Below are 16,619 nucleotides of genomic sequence, written 5' to 3'. Positions count from 1 at the left end.
TATAGCATTTCCTTCTATGTTTATTGCTCAACACGGTATTTTGTGGATTGAATTAGCCGCTGCTAATTATCAGCTGCCAGCTGTATTATCACAGAACCCCAAAGCTCCTGTTTGCCTAGAAGGATCTGGGCTAAGCGATCTAATTTAAAGTGTATGTCTTGTCTTCTTCTTTTTCTATATTTTGGAATCGTACTAACTGACTCTGTCATTAACAGCTTGAAAACTGCAACTATGCAGTGGAACTGGGAAAGAATCAAGCCAAATTTTCCCTTGTTGGCATCGCTGGGCAAGATCTGAATGAAGGAAACCGTACGCTCACGCTGGCCTTAGTCTGGCAGTTGATGAGAAGGTATGGCAGTCAGACACAAACTTCACAGAGTGCAGTGAGCTCTATAATTGGGTGTAAAGAGGCACAGTGGTTAGGAAATGAATACAGATTAAATTCATCTATAAAGCATGGTATACGTTTATCAGGTAGATAATTAATTAATCTAAAGATGTGGTGATTACTTGCCATCAGCTTGGGATGTCTTTCCAAGATGTATGCTGACATATAAGCAAAACATTCCAGGCTTGTGTTTATGAAGAAGATCAGTCTCAGATGAGCATAACAATCCTCTTCTGGCCTTAAAGTTAGTGCGTATTTTTTTAAGCACTGTGAGAGTGAGTCATTTACACCGAGATCCACTAAAAGGAACATTTTAGGAATTTTTAATATCAAAAGCTTTTGACACTCACAAAACAGTGATTAGGAAATTGGGGATGAATTAGACCCATTAGATTAATTAACATAGATTCACAGAATCATTTAGGTTGGAAAAGACCTATAATTCATATACACTGTGAGTGTGTGGGAAGTAGGAGAATATCAGGTCTGCGAGGACTGTTGAGGTGGTCCAAGTCAAGCTGCGCATGTAGATGATGGTTCTGAGGTTACAGTAAACTTTGAGAAAATGCAGATATTCTGGCTTTGCTCTTCAGGTACACCCTGAATATCCTTGAAGACATTGGTGGTGGAGAGAAAGTCAATGATGAAATCATTGTCAGCTGGGTCAATGAAACATTGACTGCAGCCGGGAAGGATTCAACCATCTCCAGTTTCAAGGTACAGGTTTTTGTTGGAAGTCTCTGCTTAGAAATCTCTTATTCAGTGTCTTTGTGTGTATTTTATGTACCTTGCCTGTATATAGACATATACACTATGTTATGATATAACTAACTGCATAGTTCAGTTATTTTTCATTCCCTTCTAAAGGCATGTTCTGATATAGAGATTTTATTGAAGGAGCTTTATTATGAAAAGGTAACAAAAACATTATATGAACATAAAAGGAAACACCTCAAATGCCAGTTTGACATAGGAAATCCAAGTATAGAGCCAGAAATGATGACTGGAATTAAGCAAGAACTGCTGTGCTGTTGATTATTAAACTATAGCAATTACAAATGACAGTATTAAAGACAAAAACAGCAACGCTTTTATAATCTGTTAATGCTGTCCAGGGGTGGTGCCTTATTTTACAAAGTACCTTATAAACACAGAGACAATCCAGTTCCAGAGAGCTTCCAATTTTGCTAATGTATCTGAGACACTTCCGAAGCTGGGCAACATTCAGTGGGTGTGAAATAGCAGTTTGCACCAGGCAAGGACAGATCCATCAAACTTCATGTAATGAACTCTGGAGTCACACACCCTTTGCACCTCCCATTCGTAGACATGCATCAGTGTCGTTTCCTCCCCATAGGAAGCAAATTCACTAGCCTAGCATCACATCTTTTTATTTAATGATGTCTCATCTACTGGAGGGGGGAAAAAAATCCTTGAAAGGGACCTCAGTCTGCCTTAGATATGAACTCATACTAAGCAGCCCTTTGTGAAGATCTAAATGATATTTAATCAAACTGTCTATTGCTCTTGAGTGCAGACTCTGGCTTTGTGGGAGAGCTGTTATCCTGTTCTTGCATCTAATTGTATTTTTTCACCTATGCAGGATAGTAAAATCAGCACCAGCATGCCAGTCCTGGATCTCATTGATGCCATTCAACCAGGATCAATCAAATATGACCTCTTGAAAACAGAGGACCTGAATGATGAGGAGAAGCTAAATAATGCTAAGTATGTTCACGCCAAGTGACATTTAACACCAGTTACCTGCTCAGGCTTGTCTGGCTCTGCCTTTGAAAACCACTCTGCTATCATTCTTATTTGGCACAACCTCAACTGAGAAATACCTCCAGAGTTAGAAGCATGAAAGCTAGCAGTTAGGCAGTAAAAAAAGACTATCAAAGGAAATGAAGTGTGTAATGCCATAATTCCTGCTTTATAATTCCCTTGAAGGGATCAAAATCACTTGGCTTCACAAGCTCCTATTTTCTCTTATTAAATTTAAAATTCTTTCAAAGATCAGGGAACAATGCCAGCAATAGTGAATCACAGAAACCAGCGATTAGAGGTCATGATACCTCTTTAGTCACATATAGGTGGAACAAGGGCATATTCAAGAGAGAAAGAGGAGGTCAGGATTCATGTCTAAAAAACTGTTTTTATGGATGTGGATATTGATTTTTCTTTTCCCTGAGTGCAAACCATTTCCTAGCAGAAAGCCAGTGCTGGGGACAATGCTCCTTTCCTTTCAGAGTTACACAGATCATCTCCTGATCTGACCATTAGTTTAGCTTCTCCTTTGCTATGTGGCAACTACAAAAGAGAAAAGGATGACTATAAAGCAATCAGAGATGCCATAATTTTACAAAGACTTTTCTCACTGTTCTTTTCGCCTTCCATTTTCTACCATTTGGTTTTTTTCTTTCCTTATAACCCTACCTGTGGTTCTCTCCATTTTCAACTTCATCCCTCTGCTGATGTTTTCCTCTTTCTCCTCTCCCCTTCTTTCCCCACCCTGCATGCTTCTCTGCATTTTGGGGGGAATTTCACAAATGTGTGTGCTCTGCAGCGGGAAGAACGTGAGATTTTCTAGCATTTTTCCAAGAAGAGACATACTCACTGGAGAACACAGCCAGTAGCCGTGCAACAGTGCAGTCTGAACAGGGAGATGGGAAGGTCAGCTTCCAAATTCTGAGTATGACTCAAGCAGAAGAGAAGTCCTTTAATGTTGATTTCCCAACAACATTGATATCCACCAACATCAGCCTCCTGCCTTCCACTGTCATGAATTTATTCATGTGTGAAGACTGGGACTGAGGGTGGGCAAGACCAGAATGGCTGCTAGTAAGGATAATATTTCAGGGGATGGAAGACTAAATTTTCATATCAGACTTTGACCTGCAGCCTCCCATGCTGCAGGTAATCTGTGCTCTAAGCATCAGGGAACATGCTCTACCTTTTATTAGAAATCAGTCCTTTATGAACCTGTCTTATACCTTCCTATAGAAAAGTTTAATTTTGATGAATCACTGAAAGTTCTCAACCCACTTTGGTATTGATCATGTAAAAAACTTATCAGAAGGAAAAGTAATGCTACTGCACTAATTTCACTGATTTATTTATTTCCTTTTTTTTTTTAACCCCTTCAATGCAGGTATGCCATCTCTATGGCAAGAAAAATTGGAGCAAGAGTCTACGCCCTTCCAGAAGACCTCGTTGAAGTAAAACCCAAAATGGTCATGACAGTGTTTGCTTGCCTTATGGGAAAAGGCATGAAGAAAGTTTAAAGCACAAAAGACTTTTACTGATGCCTGGTATTCACCCTTTTGATTCCCTCAAACTGGACGCTCTTTTCCGTATCAAGGAATTATGCAGGGTGCTCATGCTTCTAAGGCTAGAATGTTATACATGGTTCTAAATCATACAAAAGTTGTGTATCCATGTGTATCCAGGAAATGTTTTGTTTTGAACAGTAATGTATGCTTAATTTCTTTGCTTTATTTTCCACTTTGCTAGATATACCCATTTCATATTCCTGAATAACAAGGCCTATACATATCCTTTTATTAATGGATACCAAGGTTACTTGTCAGAGGTCACCAAGAGATCTTTCTCTTGGGAGGTACACACAGCTTTTAGGATTATGAAATGTTATATACTGCTTCTGCCTAAAAATATCCTCATGCTTCTGGTAGCATTTCTACCATACTTTCCTTCAGTTTGGACCTGGGATAACAAAAGGGGGTTCCCCAAGCCAATGCAAGTATTAGTGACTATATTTTTGGAACAGTAGGATTCTCTTAGAAAATTCTTGTGGAATGAGAGAAGTGTTTGGAGTCTGCTATGTGTTGCTGGTATATGAACTGAGCAGTACCTTTCCCTGCAAGTTATGCCTCTGGCATCAGTGGCATTAGTCACAGAGTACATTACTCACTGGAAAAAACATATTGTAACCTACCCCTCCAAGAACAACCAAACTCTGGAACCTTTGCAAGAAATGGTCTCTAATGGATAATTCATTTTTATGTCATAATTCACATAGAGCATAAGCAGACTGCAAAGCATGTTAGAAATGAAAACCATGTTAAAGCAACTAAAGGGATAGGTACTCAGTTAGTAGCAATAATATAAGAAGTGAACCAAAGGAATGCAGAATGACATATTTATGAAGTGAATAAAAATTAAACTCTGTTAACTTTAAAGACTTGCACTCAACGGGCTGTGGCCCTGATTCAGGAGAGCATTTAAATATGTGCTTGCATATGAAACACATATTAGAATGCTTCCCTGAACCCAAGCTGGATCCTTAATGGAGCTAAATCAGCATAGCGTTGTTGCTATTTGTCAGTTTGCCTCAATCAAGGACCTAGCCCTGTCTGCAGATAGTCAGTGGGATATATTTGCACTGAATCTCTTCCTTGGCATGAGTTCTGGCCTTTACATGGATTTTACTGTGGTGAAATGCAAAAGGAGGGAATTTTGCCTTAATGCAATCCCGTTGACACAGTCTCGGTTTCCTCCCTTTCCCCTCCCTCCAGCCCCTTCTGAACTGCCTTAATAAAGAACCAATATTCAGTGACGTGAGATGTCTCTCCAAATAAAATGTTCTATAAAGCCAAATGCATAATCTTTGCTTTTACTAATGCATAATCTTTGCTTTTACTAATGCATGTGCAACTGGGGAAGTGTGTAACACAGCTGAAAAGGGATAGATTTAACAAAAACAACCATGGGCTCACTAAGGATGCACACAGTGTTACTGAAACTGCAGGTTGCAGAAAGCAGGAAGAATTATTTCCTTGATAATTCCTGTACATTCCACCCTGAGACACTGCCAAAGATCACAGAATCATGGAATAGAATCACAGACTGGTTTGGGTTGGAAGGGACCTTAAAGATCATCTAGTTCCATGTCCCCTGCCATGGGCAGGGACACCTCCCTCCAGCCCAGGCTGCCCAAGGCCCCATCCAACCTGGCCTTGAACACCTCCAGGGATGGGGCAGCCACAGCTTCCCTGGGCAACCTGTGCCAGTGCCTCATCACTCTCATTGTGAAGAAATTCCTCCTTATATCTAGTCTAAATCTGCCCCTCTCCGATTTATAGCCATTGCCCCTAGTCCCATCACTACAAGCCTTTGTAAATACAAAGTCCCTCTCCGGCTTTCCTGTAGGCCCCCTTTATGTACTGAGAGGTTGCTATAAGGTCTTCTCAGAGCCTTCTCTTCACCAAGCTGAACAACCACCACTCTCTCAGCCTGTCCTCATAGCAGAGATGCTCCAGCCCTCGGATCATCTTTGTAGCTCTCCTTTGGACCCGTTCCAGCAGCTCCATATCCTTCCTATGCTGAGGATTCCAGAACTGGACACAATATTCCAAGTGGAGTCTCACAAGAGCGGAGTAGAGGGGGAGAATCACCTCCCTCGACCTGCTGGCCACGCTCCTTTTGATGCAGCCTGGGACATGGTTGGCCTTCTGGGCTGCAAGTGTGCATTGCCGGCTCACGTCGAGCTTCTCATCAAAGAGCACCCCCAACTCCTTCTCCACAGGGCTGTTCTCAATCACATCATCCCCATCCTATATTGAAATGGGGGATTGCTCCGACTCAGGTGCAGGACTTGGCCTTGTTGAGCCTTATGAGGTTAACACAGGCCCACTTCTCCAGCTTGTAGATGGGACACTGTGCTGGCTGCAACTGTAGCTTAACCAGGTATGATTTTCCCCATTCAGCGCAATACCCATCATCGTCTTCTTTTGCTCATATACCCATAAGCTTTGCTTTTTAATATACTCTGCAATGCAAATGTACCGCTTGGTTTCTATACCCAGAAAGTACACAGAAAAAGGTCAGATTCTGTTCCTGATGAGATCTGAGTGCCCTGTTCCTCTCATGAACCTATATATTTAATTCAGGGTAGGAAAGGAACAGCATTCCGAGACCATCTTTTTTGGTCACAATATTTCCCAGTGCTGGCAGAGGTGGAGAGCATCTCAAATGTTGTATGAAGGAGAGGTCACCCTGATTTATTGCCCTTCAAAGAGGATTTACCGGAGCATGGCCCATACACAGCTCCTCCTCTTTCCATGTATAGGACTCACTGTTGCTGTACAAGAGGGATGACACAAAATATGTTGCTCTTCCCTTGTGTTACTTGACTTTGGAGTCCAACAGAGGTAAACCAGAGAGACAAAACCGCAGGCAGAAATGATGACCAGCAGCACTTCCCTCAGGTGGGACTGGCCATCTATTTTGTGTATGTTGCCTGCATGCTTATACTTTCATGAACTGCAGGGACCGTTTTTAGCTGCATAGACAGCATAGATCTGAAAGGGACTGGTGATCCTACCTGAGTCCAGCCCTGCTCCCAGTTCCCTGTCTTGAGGATATGCCCTCACTCCAGACCCAGAGGCAGATGTGAGGGATAAAGCAGACAAGTAGCAACAGCACCAAGGTGCAAGGGGTACCACTTCCTTTGGTCTCAAATAAATGCTGGTACTTGCTATCCCCAGAGAGAAGTAGGGATTTTCAGACAGAGCATTTTCTATTCACCAGCTCTTAGCAACTCAGTTTTTTCAGAGGGGTAGGGTTTTGAGAGGAGCCTGATGAGGGAGGCAGCAACTGGAAGCTTTCACACATTATGCATGTCCCATAGGCAAGACATAGGACTTTAGGGTCCCTGGAGATTGAAATCTGCCTCTAGCTCAAGCTCTGGAGAGGGGCCAGGTGATGTACGATGTTATTCTTTCGAGTATGTTTTTTGAAGGGGATTACTTTCCCTCCTCCTCAGCAACCCAGAACCAGAGCCAGGCACTCGACCATACAGCCCCATTCCTTGCTAGACCCCTTTTTGGATTTGGGGTTCTACCTCTGAGCCTCAACATGCAACTCTGCACCAGCGGTGAGCCCTGGCACCAGTGCAGCAGGGAGAGCTAACCACGAGATGGCAGTCGCTGTATCTGGAGTTTTAGAAACCAGCATGCGTGATCTGGGAAAATGCTCTCCTCTAGGAAATGGAGAAAAAAAATGGGACATTTTACCCCAGGCAAAATGCTAGCACCTACCAGTGTGCAAAAGGCAATAAGTGCTGTTGGCAGGGATACTATCGTAAATGCCTTAACAGATCTTCATCCCTGTTGTTGTAACCTCCCATGAAAAATAAAGCTGTCATGGATCCAAAGGTGTGCGAATAGCCCCATTGTGGTCCAGGAGCATAAATATTTTCCAGTTTTCAATATATCTCTGTTTAACTGGATATTCTTGGACTTTTGATGGAATTGGGATTTTTCTTACACGAGCTGGTAATAGTAGCCTGTAATAAAGATTCCAGCAGCTGCTGGAGGATTAAACCCATGACAAACATTTAAAAAAAAAAAAAAAAGAGAAAGAGAGAGAGAAAACATCCACACCCAGGATCTGGAATTTTTTGCTGTTGCTTTTCTCCAACTTTTCCCATCACTCTTACAGAAAGCAGCTGCCTTTGGGACTCACTCCCAAATCAAGCTGACTTTGTAAGCACTTCCATTATTGATTTTCATTGCATAATTAATCATAATTTTCAAGGCTTCAAAAAGGCTTAGACATTCATTTGAATAAAAATAAAGCATCAGCAGTTAAACTAACTAGGAGAAAAAAACCATGAGGGCAATCAATTCACATGTTTCAGGGTACAGCGCAATCACCAGATGGACTCAGAAGGAAATATCCCCCTGTAGTGCAGTACAGCATAATTAGGTGTATGATAAAGATTTTATGCCTTCTTGTAAATCATCTGTCCTGGCTAGAAATCATCTGTCCTGGCCTTACAAAGGGGATAGCAAGCAGCGTGGCTGGCTGCTGTCCTCTTGTACAGATAGAGTCAGGTTTTCATTTCCTCCAGAGATGGAACGGAACCAAAACCCCAACCTGACATCTCCCCTCCTTCCAAATGTAGGTTACTTCTGCTGTGAGCCTTGTCATAAACATCAGGTCTTGGTGTCCATTGCTGTCTAACCATGCAACAGCTTTTTTCTGGCTCCTGCTTGGGAAACAGGATCCTGGCTCTGGCAAATGGCTGCAAAAAAAACCACGCAAGAAGCACTGGTCCAGCAGCAAGTACTCAGCTGTCACTGCTTTCAGTCTGATGGAGAAAAGGATCCTGGTGCTCCTAATCTTGCAAATACATGAGTTGAGTATCTACTGAGACTCTCCAGTTCCCCAATCTACTGAGACTCTCCAGTTCCCCATTTTCTGCTGCTTCTGGCAGCCTCCTCAACCATCTGTAGAATGGACTTGTCCACAGTTTGAGAGTGTTTCCCCCAAGCCGCTCAGCCACGTTAAGTCCAGCACTTTTCAGGCAAGTGGATGAGGGGAGCAGCAGAAAGTAGCTTCACTGAATGCCTGTGCCTCATTGCCTGCTGTGTGGTGAGCAACATCTGAGTCAAAATTCATACACAAACCTCAGAAGCTCTTCATTAAGCAAGTCAGTAAATAGGGGAGCTCTGTGTGCTGGTAATGTTCTCATCTTGTTCATATTTTTTACACATATCAGTGCTCAGTGGCAGTTCTCTTCCACCACCAGGAAAACTGTATTGCTCCTCTGATGGTTTGTTTGCTGCTCAGGAGTTAACACACAGATCTGAAGTAAAATTACTATTTTCAAAGCATTATTTTTCATCATATATTTTTTACTTCTTAAACCCTGATCACTTCTTAAACGCAACAGTGTCTTACAGAAAACCTAATTTGCTCCCAGGTTGCAAGCTACTATTGCTATTATAGGCCCCTTATAAATTGTACTAAGGTGAAAAGGGCCAGAATTCCCACAGGCAATGTGTTCACAGGTGACGATACGTCTGAAATTTGAGAAAAAGGCGGAAAGCTACATAACCAATTGTGCATATAAGCACTGAACTCCCTCAGAACAGGCGCTCATTTTGTGCACGTTTTAAGGATCTAAAGGAATTCAGCAATGATTGTCTGTAAACACTATGGAAAGAAATGGAAAGTATGGAAAGAAACCCCACATATTGCCCAGGAAATCTTCTAGCATGTGACTGACATGCACAGTGCTGCTTTGATTCATGCAGGTAGAAAAGCAACAAACCATTGCTGGGCACCTCTGACAGCCTGTGAAGTCCTGATTCTTCACTGTAGTTAAGCAAACTGAAAACCTCAGAGCACATATTGGTTTGCCAGTGAGGTGGGGCGGTGTCTTTTGACCAGCTCCTCAGTAGAATGTCCTTCCCTTGATTTTGCATGTCTGAGAGGCAGTGGATAAGCCTTAGGTGCATCAGCCTCTCCATTCCTTCTCCTCAAGAGCTATGACAGTAGCTTGGGTGCTACTGAAACAGACCTGTGGATAAACAATGTGCTGCTGAAAGGCTCAATAAGCCACATCATTGAAAAGTAAAGGAAAAAAAGAGATGTCTGAGGAGTGATGAAGGCACTCACCACCTCCACTGCTTGCTGCGCTGTCAAATTACATTTCATGTTAGGAAAACGTGGCCACAGTGCTCCATAATTCTTCTGTCACAATCCTTCTCAGACCAACATGTGGAGATGCTGCCCACTTGGTGATCAGACCTTGCAGGATGGCCAAATGCTTCTAGAAACTTCCCAAATTTGTTGCTGGAGCCAAATTCTAGGAATATAGGTTCTGCTGATTGTAGAGGTCGTGAACTCTGCTAACGGGACCTGTACTGTCAGAAACCTCCTTGGCTTGCTGAGCTTTACAACATGTGGGAACAAGCTACAAACAAAGGTTTAGCCTCTGCTGGCCTGGTGGCATCAATTCAGGAGCACCCAGAGGCTTTCAACTTAGTAGAGAAACACATTCTTATAATGTCATTTCACTCCACATTTCTCACAATGTCGTTTCACTCCACATTTCTCACACAAGCTCTGGGCAAGGGGATACCCAGCACCACAACAGAAATCCCTCACTAGCCTACAGTGATCTCCTAAAGGTTTGGAAATGACACCTCAAACAGGAATGATGGGGCTTTCAGACCATGGTCCTTGAATGCAGACTGCAGAAGCTTTCAGCACAGATGCCCTCAGCTGCTATAGTAGTTGCATCACTGCTTTGCTGGGTTCTGCAACTGCAACACTGCGAGTACACTGTAGGGAAAGCTCACTTCTGCCCTTCCCCATGCCTGGATGGGTAGAAGAAAAGTCAAGTGCCTATTTGGATGCATTTGTACAAGAGCTGTGCCTCTGGGAGAGTGATAAATCTCTCTGCAGCGTGGATCTGCTTGCCTGATGGTCAGTATGGGCTGAGAGTGAAAGGTGTCTCTGTGAAGCTGGAAGCACACCATCCAGGAGGTCTGAACAAGAGGGGGCAGGAGGAACTTCAGGGAGCTTCCCTCTACCAGCATTCACAAACAGGTCCCAGAATCCTCCATAAGCTCAAAGGAAGGGTCCAACTTTATAACCTCTGCTAGATGCCAGGCAAGCAACGTGAGCAAGTGCAAGCAGTGGAGAGAAGAGCAGCAAGTACTGTTGATGCACTCAGAGACAGGCAGCATCAGCTCCCCAAGACTAATTGCATTCTTCATATGTACATACATACCTGTGCACATAGATAGGGGACGAGCGTGCATCCATTTGCTTGAACCTTAGCCAACTTGTGCTCTCTCTATGTGGTACTTGCAGCACCTTTCTCAGAAGCTCTGTGTGGAGTAGTCCTGTGGCTCCCCTTGATAACCTTTGTTTAAGAAAGACAAATTTGCTTTGCAAGTGTTCCTCGTTAAGATACCAGTGAACAAATCAATATCTAGGGACACTAAGAAAACATGAGGCACTTGGACAACATGTTGTTTGGGTGGAAGTTGATAACAGACCTTCAGGAAAAAGAGCTCATGAGGAAAGTGCTTAGCCAGTACAGACACCTCCTTGCATCCCCAAAACAGCACATGCACTACAGCATCTTTCCCTCTGCTGACACCGGAAAGCTAAACAGCAAGGGCAGCAGAACAGAAAAGTGAATAAAGTAGCTTGGCATAACTGAGTACTCAAAACCACAAACTGAGCAGGTATTTTCAGCTTCTGCTCATACCGATCATCCACAATTGAAATCTACTACCTGTACTGCACCCATCTGGAGATGAGAGGTCTGCTTCCTCTCAGGTTAACCCATCATTTTCTAGCACAGGCAACTTCTGATTTTTATATTTGGGAATGACATGAGAAATGGCACAACCACAGAAATTTAAATATAATACCGATTTTCCCCTCCTTGTGGTTTCATGGGCCACAAAATTGTTTCCAGAATGAAATGACAGAGGTTGGTGACATTGGCCACATATGTAAATGATTACAGTGTCCTATGGAGATTAATTGGTTCATGAATAAAGATGAGGAGCTGAGGTGTGCAGGAAAAAAATCATTTATCAATTATATGCCTTGGAAAACTAAAAGATGATGCAGCCTTAACAGCTGAATGGGTTTGAAAGGGAGACTTGTAAATTGAGTTCTAATTCTGTTCTACTGCATTCGTAATAAAGAGCTGTTAAACTAATTGCATCCTTGTGCAGTTCATGAGCAATGGCACTCAGCTGCATTGCACAGCAAGCAACAGAGATCAGAGTTTAGTTAGATTTCAGTTGTCCTTTGTCCCATGCAGGAAGGATGCTAACTGTTTCCTTCAGCCTCACCAGTAGTGATAGTGCGCAAAAAAAGGGCAAGAGCTTGTATATACTTTTCACAGAATCATAGAATGGTTTGGGTTGGAAGGGACCTTAAACGTTGTCTAGTTCCAATCCTCCCTGCCATGGGCAGGGACACCTCCCACCAGACCAGGCTGCCCAAGGCCCCGTCCAGCCTGGCCTTGAACACCTCCAGGGATGGGGCAGCCACAGCTTCCCTGGGCAGCCTGTCCCAGTGCCTCACCACCCTCATTGTGAAGAAATTCCTCCTTATATCTAGTCTAAATCTGCCCCTCTCCAATTTATAGTCATTGCCCCTAGTCCGATCACCACATGCCTTTGTAAAATGTCCCTCTCCGGCTTTCTTGTACACCCTCTTCAGATTAATTTTGCATTTGAACCTTAATTTAAAGAACGAAGAAGGACAGCACAGATTCACTTGGCTTTTGTGTTCTGCTTCAGTTATGTCGACCCATTGGTGCGATTAGCCATCCCCAAATGGACTCACTGCTGATTAACTGGAAACAAGAAGATTCTGGAGGATAAAAACAGTAGCAGAATATGCTAATCCCAAAGAGGGAAAGAGATCTGAGGGATGTGGATGCTGATAGCAGTCAAGCTCTCCTGCTCCTTCTCCTTCTGTGTGCTTGTAAATAGCTTTATTGTTACCAACAGACATACCTGCCTAGCGTGGGCTCTGGCACATGCTGAAGTACAGACTCAGATCTAAGAACCTCAATGCAGGGTTAGACTTCCTATTTGCAATCTTGCTGCTGGACACTGTGCAAGCCCTGGGATCAAAGAAGACAGCCACACTTAGGTCCTGGCTGAGCTTAAGAGAAAATCTTCTGACACTTGGTTGCTGAAAGCTTTGGGTGCCAGTAATGGGAGTCACTGGAGATTATTCAGTGGCACCGCTGCAACTACTCAAGCCCACCTGACATGATGACCACTTTCTAGAGTCTGGCTCTCTTTCATCAGCAAGAGCAGTTGCAGAGACCAGCGGGATGGCTGGGCACAACTGAGTATCTCAGAGCATACTGGTGCAGAGGGTGTTTGAACAATGATACCCTGATTTATCTGGGATATGAGTACCTGGTGTCTTCTGCTGCCACCTTTCAGGGCACTGACATCTTAAACCACTACACAAAGATATGCCAGAGCCTGGTCGGAGTGAGGTACGACACCTATGCAACAACAAGAGTATATGGGTGTTACGACATGTCAATGCAGAGAGGGAAAGGAGAAACAGCAGGTTCAGCCAAAAGAGAGGAATCACCTCTTTAGAATTGCCCTGAAAGTGTGACTATACTTTAAAAAGCAATATAGTAATGGCACCAAGAGGCTTTATATATTGCCAGTCCTAATTCTTACATGTTTAGTCTTCAACAAAGAAATCAAGAGAGCACTTTGTTAATGATCTGCTTTAAAAACTAGGACCTGAACATTGACTTTAAATAAAAGTCTGTGCATGTCCCAGAGCTACTTTAAAAACTAAGAGAAACTAACAAAGATCAAACTGTTCCCCCACTACTGCAAGGCTTCTGGTCCCACCTGCTTCATTAACATTTGCCGCCACCAGTTCATCGTAGCCCATGGTCTACTCAAGGTAGAAATAATAATTAATCCAGGTGCAGCGAAAACTTTGAACTCAGCCAGAATTTTTGACCAAGCAGCTCTTCATCAGGAACTGTTGATTCATCAGAAACAAAAAGAGTTGCTAGAAAAGATTAGTTTTGAAGAATTTCCAAATTAGACAAAATACATTTGTTCAAGAAACTCTGAAACTGCTGAAATCTCACCTTACAGAAATACCTAAATTCTATCTTGCTTCCTCCATGTCTTAAAGAAAATGCATAGAAATGTGAGTTGATTGTCAATAAAATTAAGCCAAAGCTTTTAAATTGAGTAAAAATTAAACAACAGTTGAAATTATCAAAATTAAATGTTTTGATAAACTCAATTGCTTTTATAGTTGCTTTTATAGTTGCTTTTCATAGTGTTTTTAAGACTGCATTTTTCTTCCCAGCTTGACTGAGAAATAATTCCAGGTTCTCAGAAATTCTTGAAGGTTAATAAACAATTTACTGCTGTGGGTAGAGCAATTGTGTCTTAGTTTATGATTTTTGTTGCCCAGAACACCACAAATTGCTTCTGACCATAACAAGCACCTGAAGTGTCTAAGCTGAGGGAGGGAGATAAACAGAATCCATGGGATTCACTGGAACAAATGCAGCCTCCTACCTCCAAGTGAGTTACCGCTGCTCTGGTGGCCATGACTAGGACCAGGTGTTTCATTACCTTCCGAGATGTCTACAGGAGGTCACAGATGAACTGTATATTGGTCTTCATTGTGGAGGGCTAACAACAGAGGAGCTGATTGCCTCTTCCTAAGCAGATGAGATGAGCAGACACAGTGAATGTCAACGTAAGTCAAAAGACAAGTTATAACCCCTAGCAGCTAGATGGAAGCAGGGAAGTTTGAGTCTGTTGTCTAAATACATTCCCATCCCTTTCTATTATTTCAGTGGGACTTTTTGCTGGTGTTCTGCCTGGGCACAGCCAGAGTGCTCCTCAGTAGCTCACAGGCTTTGGTGGTAATTGGTGTATAGCTGGTTGGTCATTAGAGCAAAGGGCAGCAAAACAGTATAAACAGATCGTATCAGGAAAGGAAATCTGACCTGCTCAGAGTCTGAACTGTCACAGAAATTGTCTTTGTGTGTGATGAGGGCCACAGCACAGCAGCTTTCAAACACCATGTAAACCATCTCTTTGCAACAAGCTGGAGAATCCACAGGAAAAGCAAACAACAGAAAAATCTCTGACACCCACCATTTGTCCAAAACTTTCTCCTCAGATAGATGACAGAAAGTGTGCCCTTTCCCCACTTAATTTGCGCTTTAAGACATAGAAAATATGATCCCTTTCTTTCCTTTGTTATCAGCAACTGCACTCCATTGGCTTTTCAATCTCCTCTGTTACATCTAACTCAGTTGATCCAATTTTTCTTTAAATTCATCTGTCCATCAAACATTTCCAGATGAAAGTGTGCCTGGGTAACCAAGTTTCATCTCCTGTATTTTTCCCTCTGCTGGCAGCTTCCTCTTACCTACATGAGGGAAGAGCATCTGAACCACTGGTTTAAAAATCTACTCTGGTGGCAGAGCACTGCATGCTGCCCTTGTTAGGAACTGCCGCTGCACCTTAACGGAACTTCTTATTTATTTGAACAACATCTAGAAAAGATAAAATAGAAACTACAAAGTCTAGGTAAGGTGTCACTGCTTTGGTTTCCCCTCAGCCCTTTTTCCTTTCCCTTTGGTGTCCGGTTAGCGGTGAACTTCATTATCGATATCTTCAGTGTTGGTGTGTTTTCACTGAGACATTAACCCTAGGGTACGCTCTGAGGAGCGTGATTCACCTCTGCTGCCTTCCGCCATCCAAAGCTCAGCTGTTTGGCTTCTTACACTAGGTCTGCCCTCCTAAATGAAAGAGAGAGAGGACTGAATTTGAGCTTCCAGCTCCCTAATGCCTGCCTAACTAGAGCACTGGCTCTGATCCAGACCACTCCAAAGCTGTTTTAGTGGTGATTAGTAGATGCAACATAGTCCATATTACCTAACCTTAGCTTCAGGACTTGCTCCCAGGCATTTTTCACCCAGTTGTATAGACATAACCCTAAGCTACACCTACAAAGTCAAATAATCTAGTTCCTTTATTCACTCTGGCTCCCTGGTGTCCACATTGCAAGTATGTTGACTCACTCCTTGTTCCTCTTCTGGAATGAATTCTCTCTGGAACAAAACCATGTTGTGTTTCAGGGGTTTACTCCCCTGGAAAACCTTTTATATCAGACAGCATGGATGAAACTGCCCCATTTTCATTTTGAACCTATACAAGATGTTCAGCCAAAGGCTAACATGAGGGTGGGTCGGATGCTGGAGATGTAAATGAGCAGTTCTTCTCTGCATGCCATGGGCTGCTATAGGAACATTCTCTAATCAGTGCCATGCTTTGAACTGTTATTTTGGTGTGTGGAAGAAGAGAACTTGGACAATGTAATAAGTCTGTTGGGACCTAGCAAAGTTTACTGTTCAAGCACAGAACGTTTATGGAGATCATCTATTCTAGACATGTCAAATAACTTCATTTAGCTTTTCTGGACAACCATGTCTAGAAATACAGGAGGCCAATCTTGGAGCATGCAAAATTTAATAATAATAACACAGAGTCACTGGTACTTTTTCTCAAAAGGCTAACATATGGACATATGGAAAATACAGGGATGTCAGAATGTTACAGAAAAGAGGACACGAAACAACACAAGCAATTTGAAATCCTTAGATTGGTCAGGTGTTATCCAAAGAGGTAGAGGTCAAATGGAGACCTAGTTGATGTGCTCCCTCCTGAACTAGATGAACAGCTCTCAGCAGCAAGAAAGCATCATGTGCAACTTGTTCCTTGTTTTCTCCACTGTCCCTTCATGGATGAGTGACATCGATATGAGGAGGATCTCTCCAGGGAGCTCTGTCATATTGACTTAGCCACCAGGAGCTTAGGGTTGAAAGAGTATTAAATTTTAACCACTCTTTAAATAATATTTTAAAAAT

At 42.8% G+C, this 16,619-nt stretch overlaps 1 protein-coding gene across 1 annotated transcript in view; it reads left to right on the top strand.

Annotated features, from left to right (window-relative positions):
* Positions 1-5,005, top strand: part of LCP1 (lymphocyte cytosolic protein 1) — a 31,081-nt gene extending 26,076 nt beyond the window's left edge. Inside the window, exons 13-16 of the mRNA XM_069881165.1 lie at positions 216-349; positions 982-1,105; positions 1,992-2,116; positions 3,540-5,005. Of these exons, the coding sequence (XP_069737266.1) occupies positions 216-349; positions 982-1,105; positions 1,992-2,116; positions 3,540-3,672 (516 nt within the window). The 3' untranslated portion in view covers positions 3,673-5,005. The remainder of the gene's footprint in view (positions 1-215; positions 350-981; positions 1,106-1,991; positions 2,117-3,539) is intronic.
* Positions 5,006-16,619: the final 11,614 nt, after the last annotated feature.

The sequence above is a fragment of the Phaenicophaeus curvirostris genome, chromosome 1 (genome assembly GCF_032191515.1).
Source record: "Phaenicophaeus curvirostris isolate KB17595 chromosome 1, BPBGC_Pcur_1.0, whole genome shotgun sequence".
NCBI classification, from domain to species: domain Eukaryota; kingdom Metazoa; phylum Chordata; class Aves; order Cuculiformes; family Cuculidae; genus Phaenicophaeus; species Phaenicophaeus curvirostris.
This window is presented reverse-complemented; position numbering and strand designations above follow the sequence as displayed.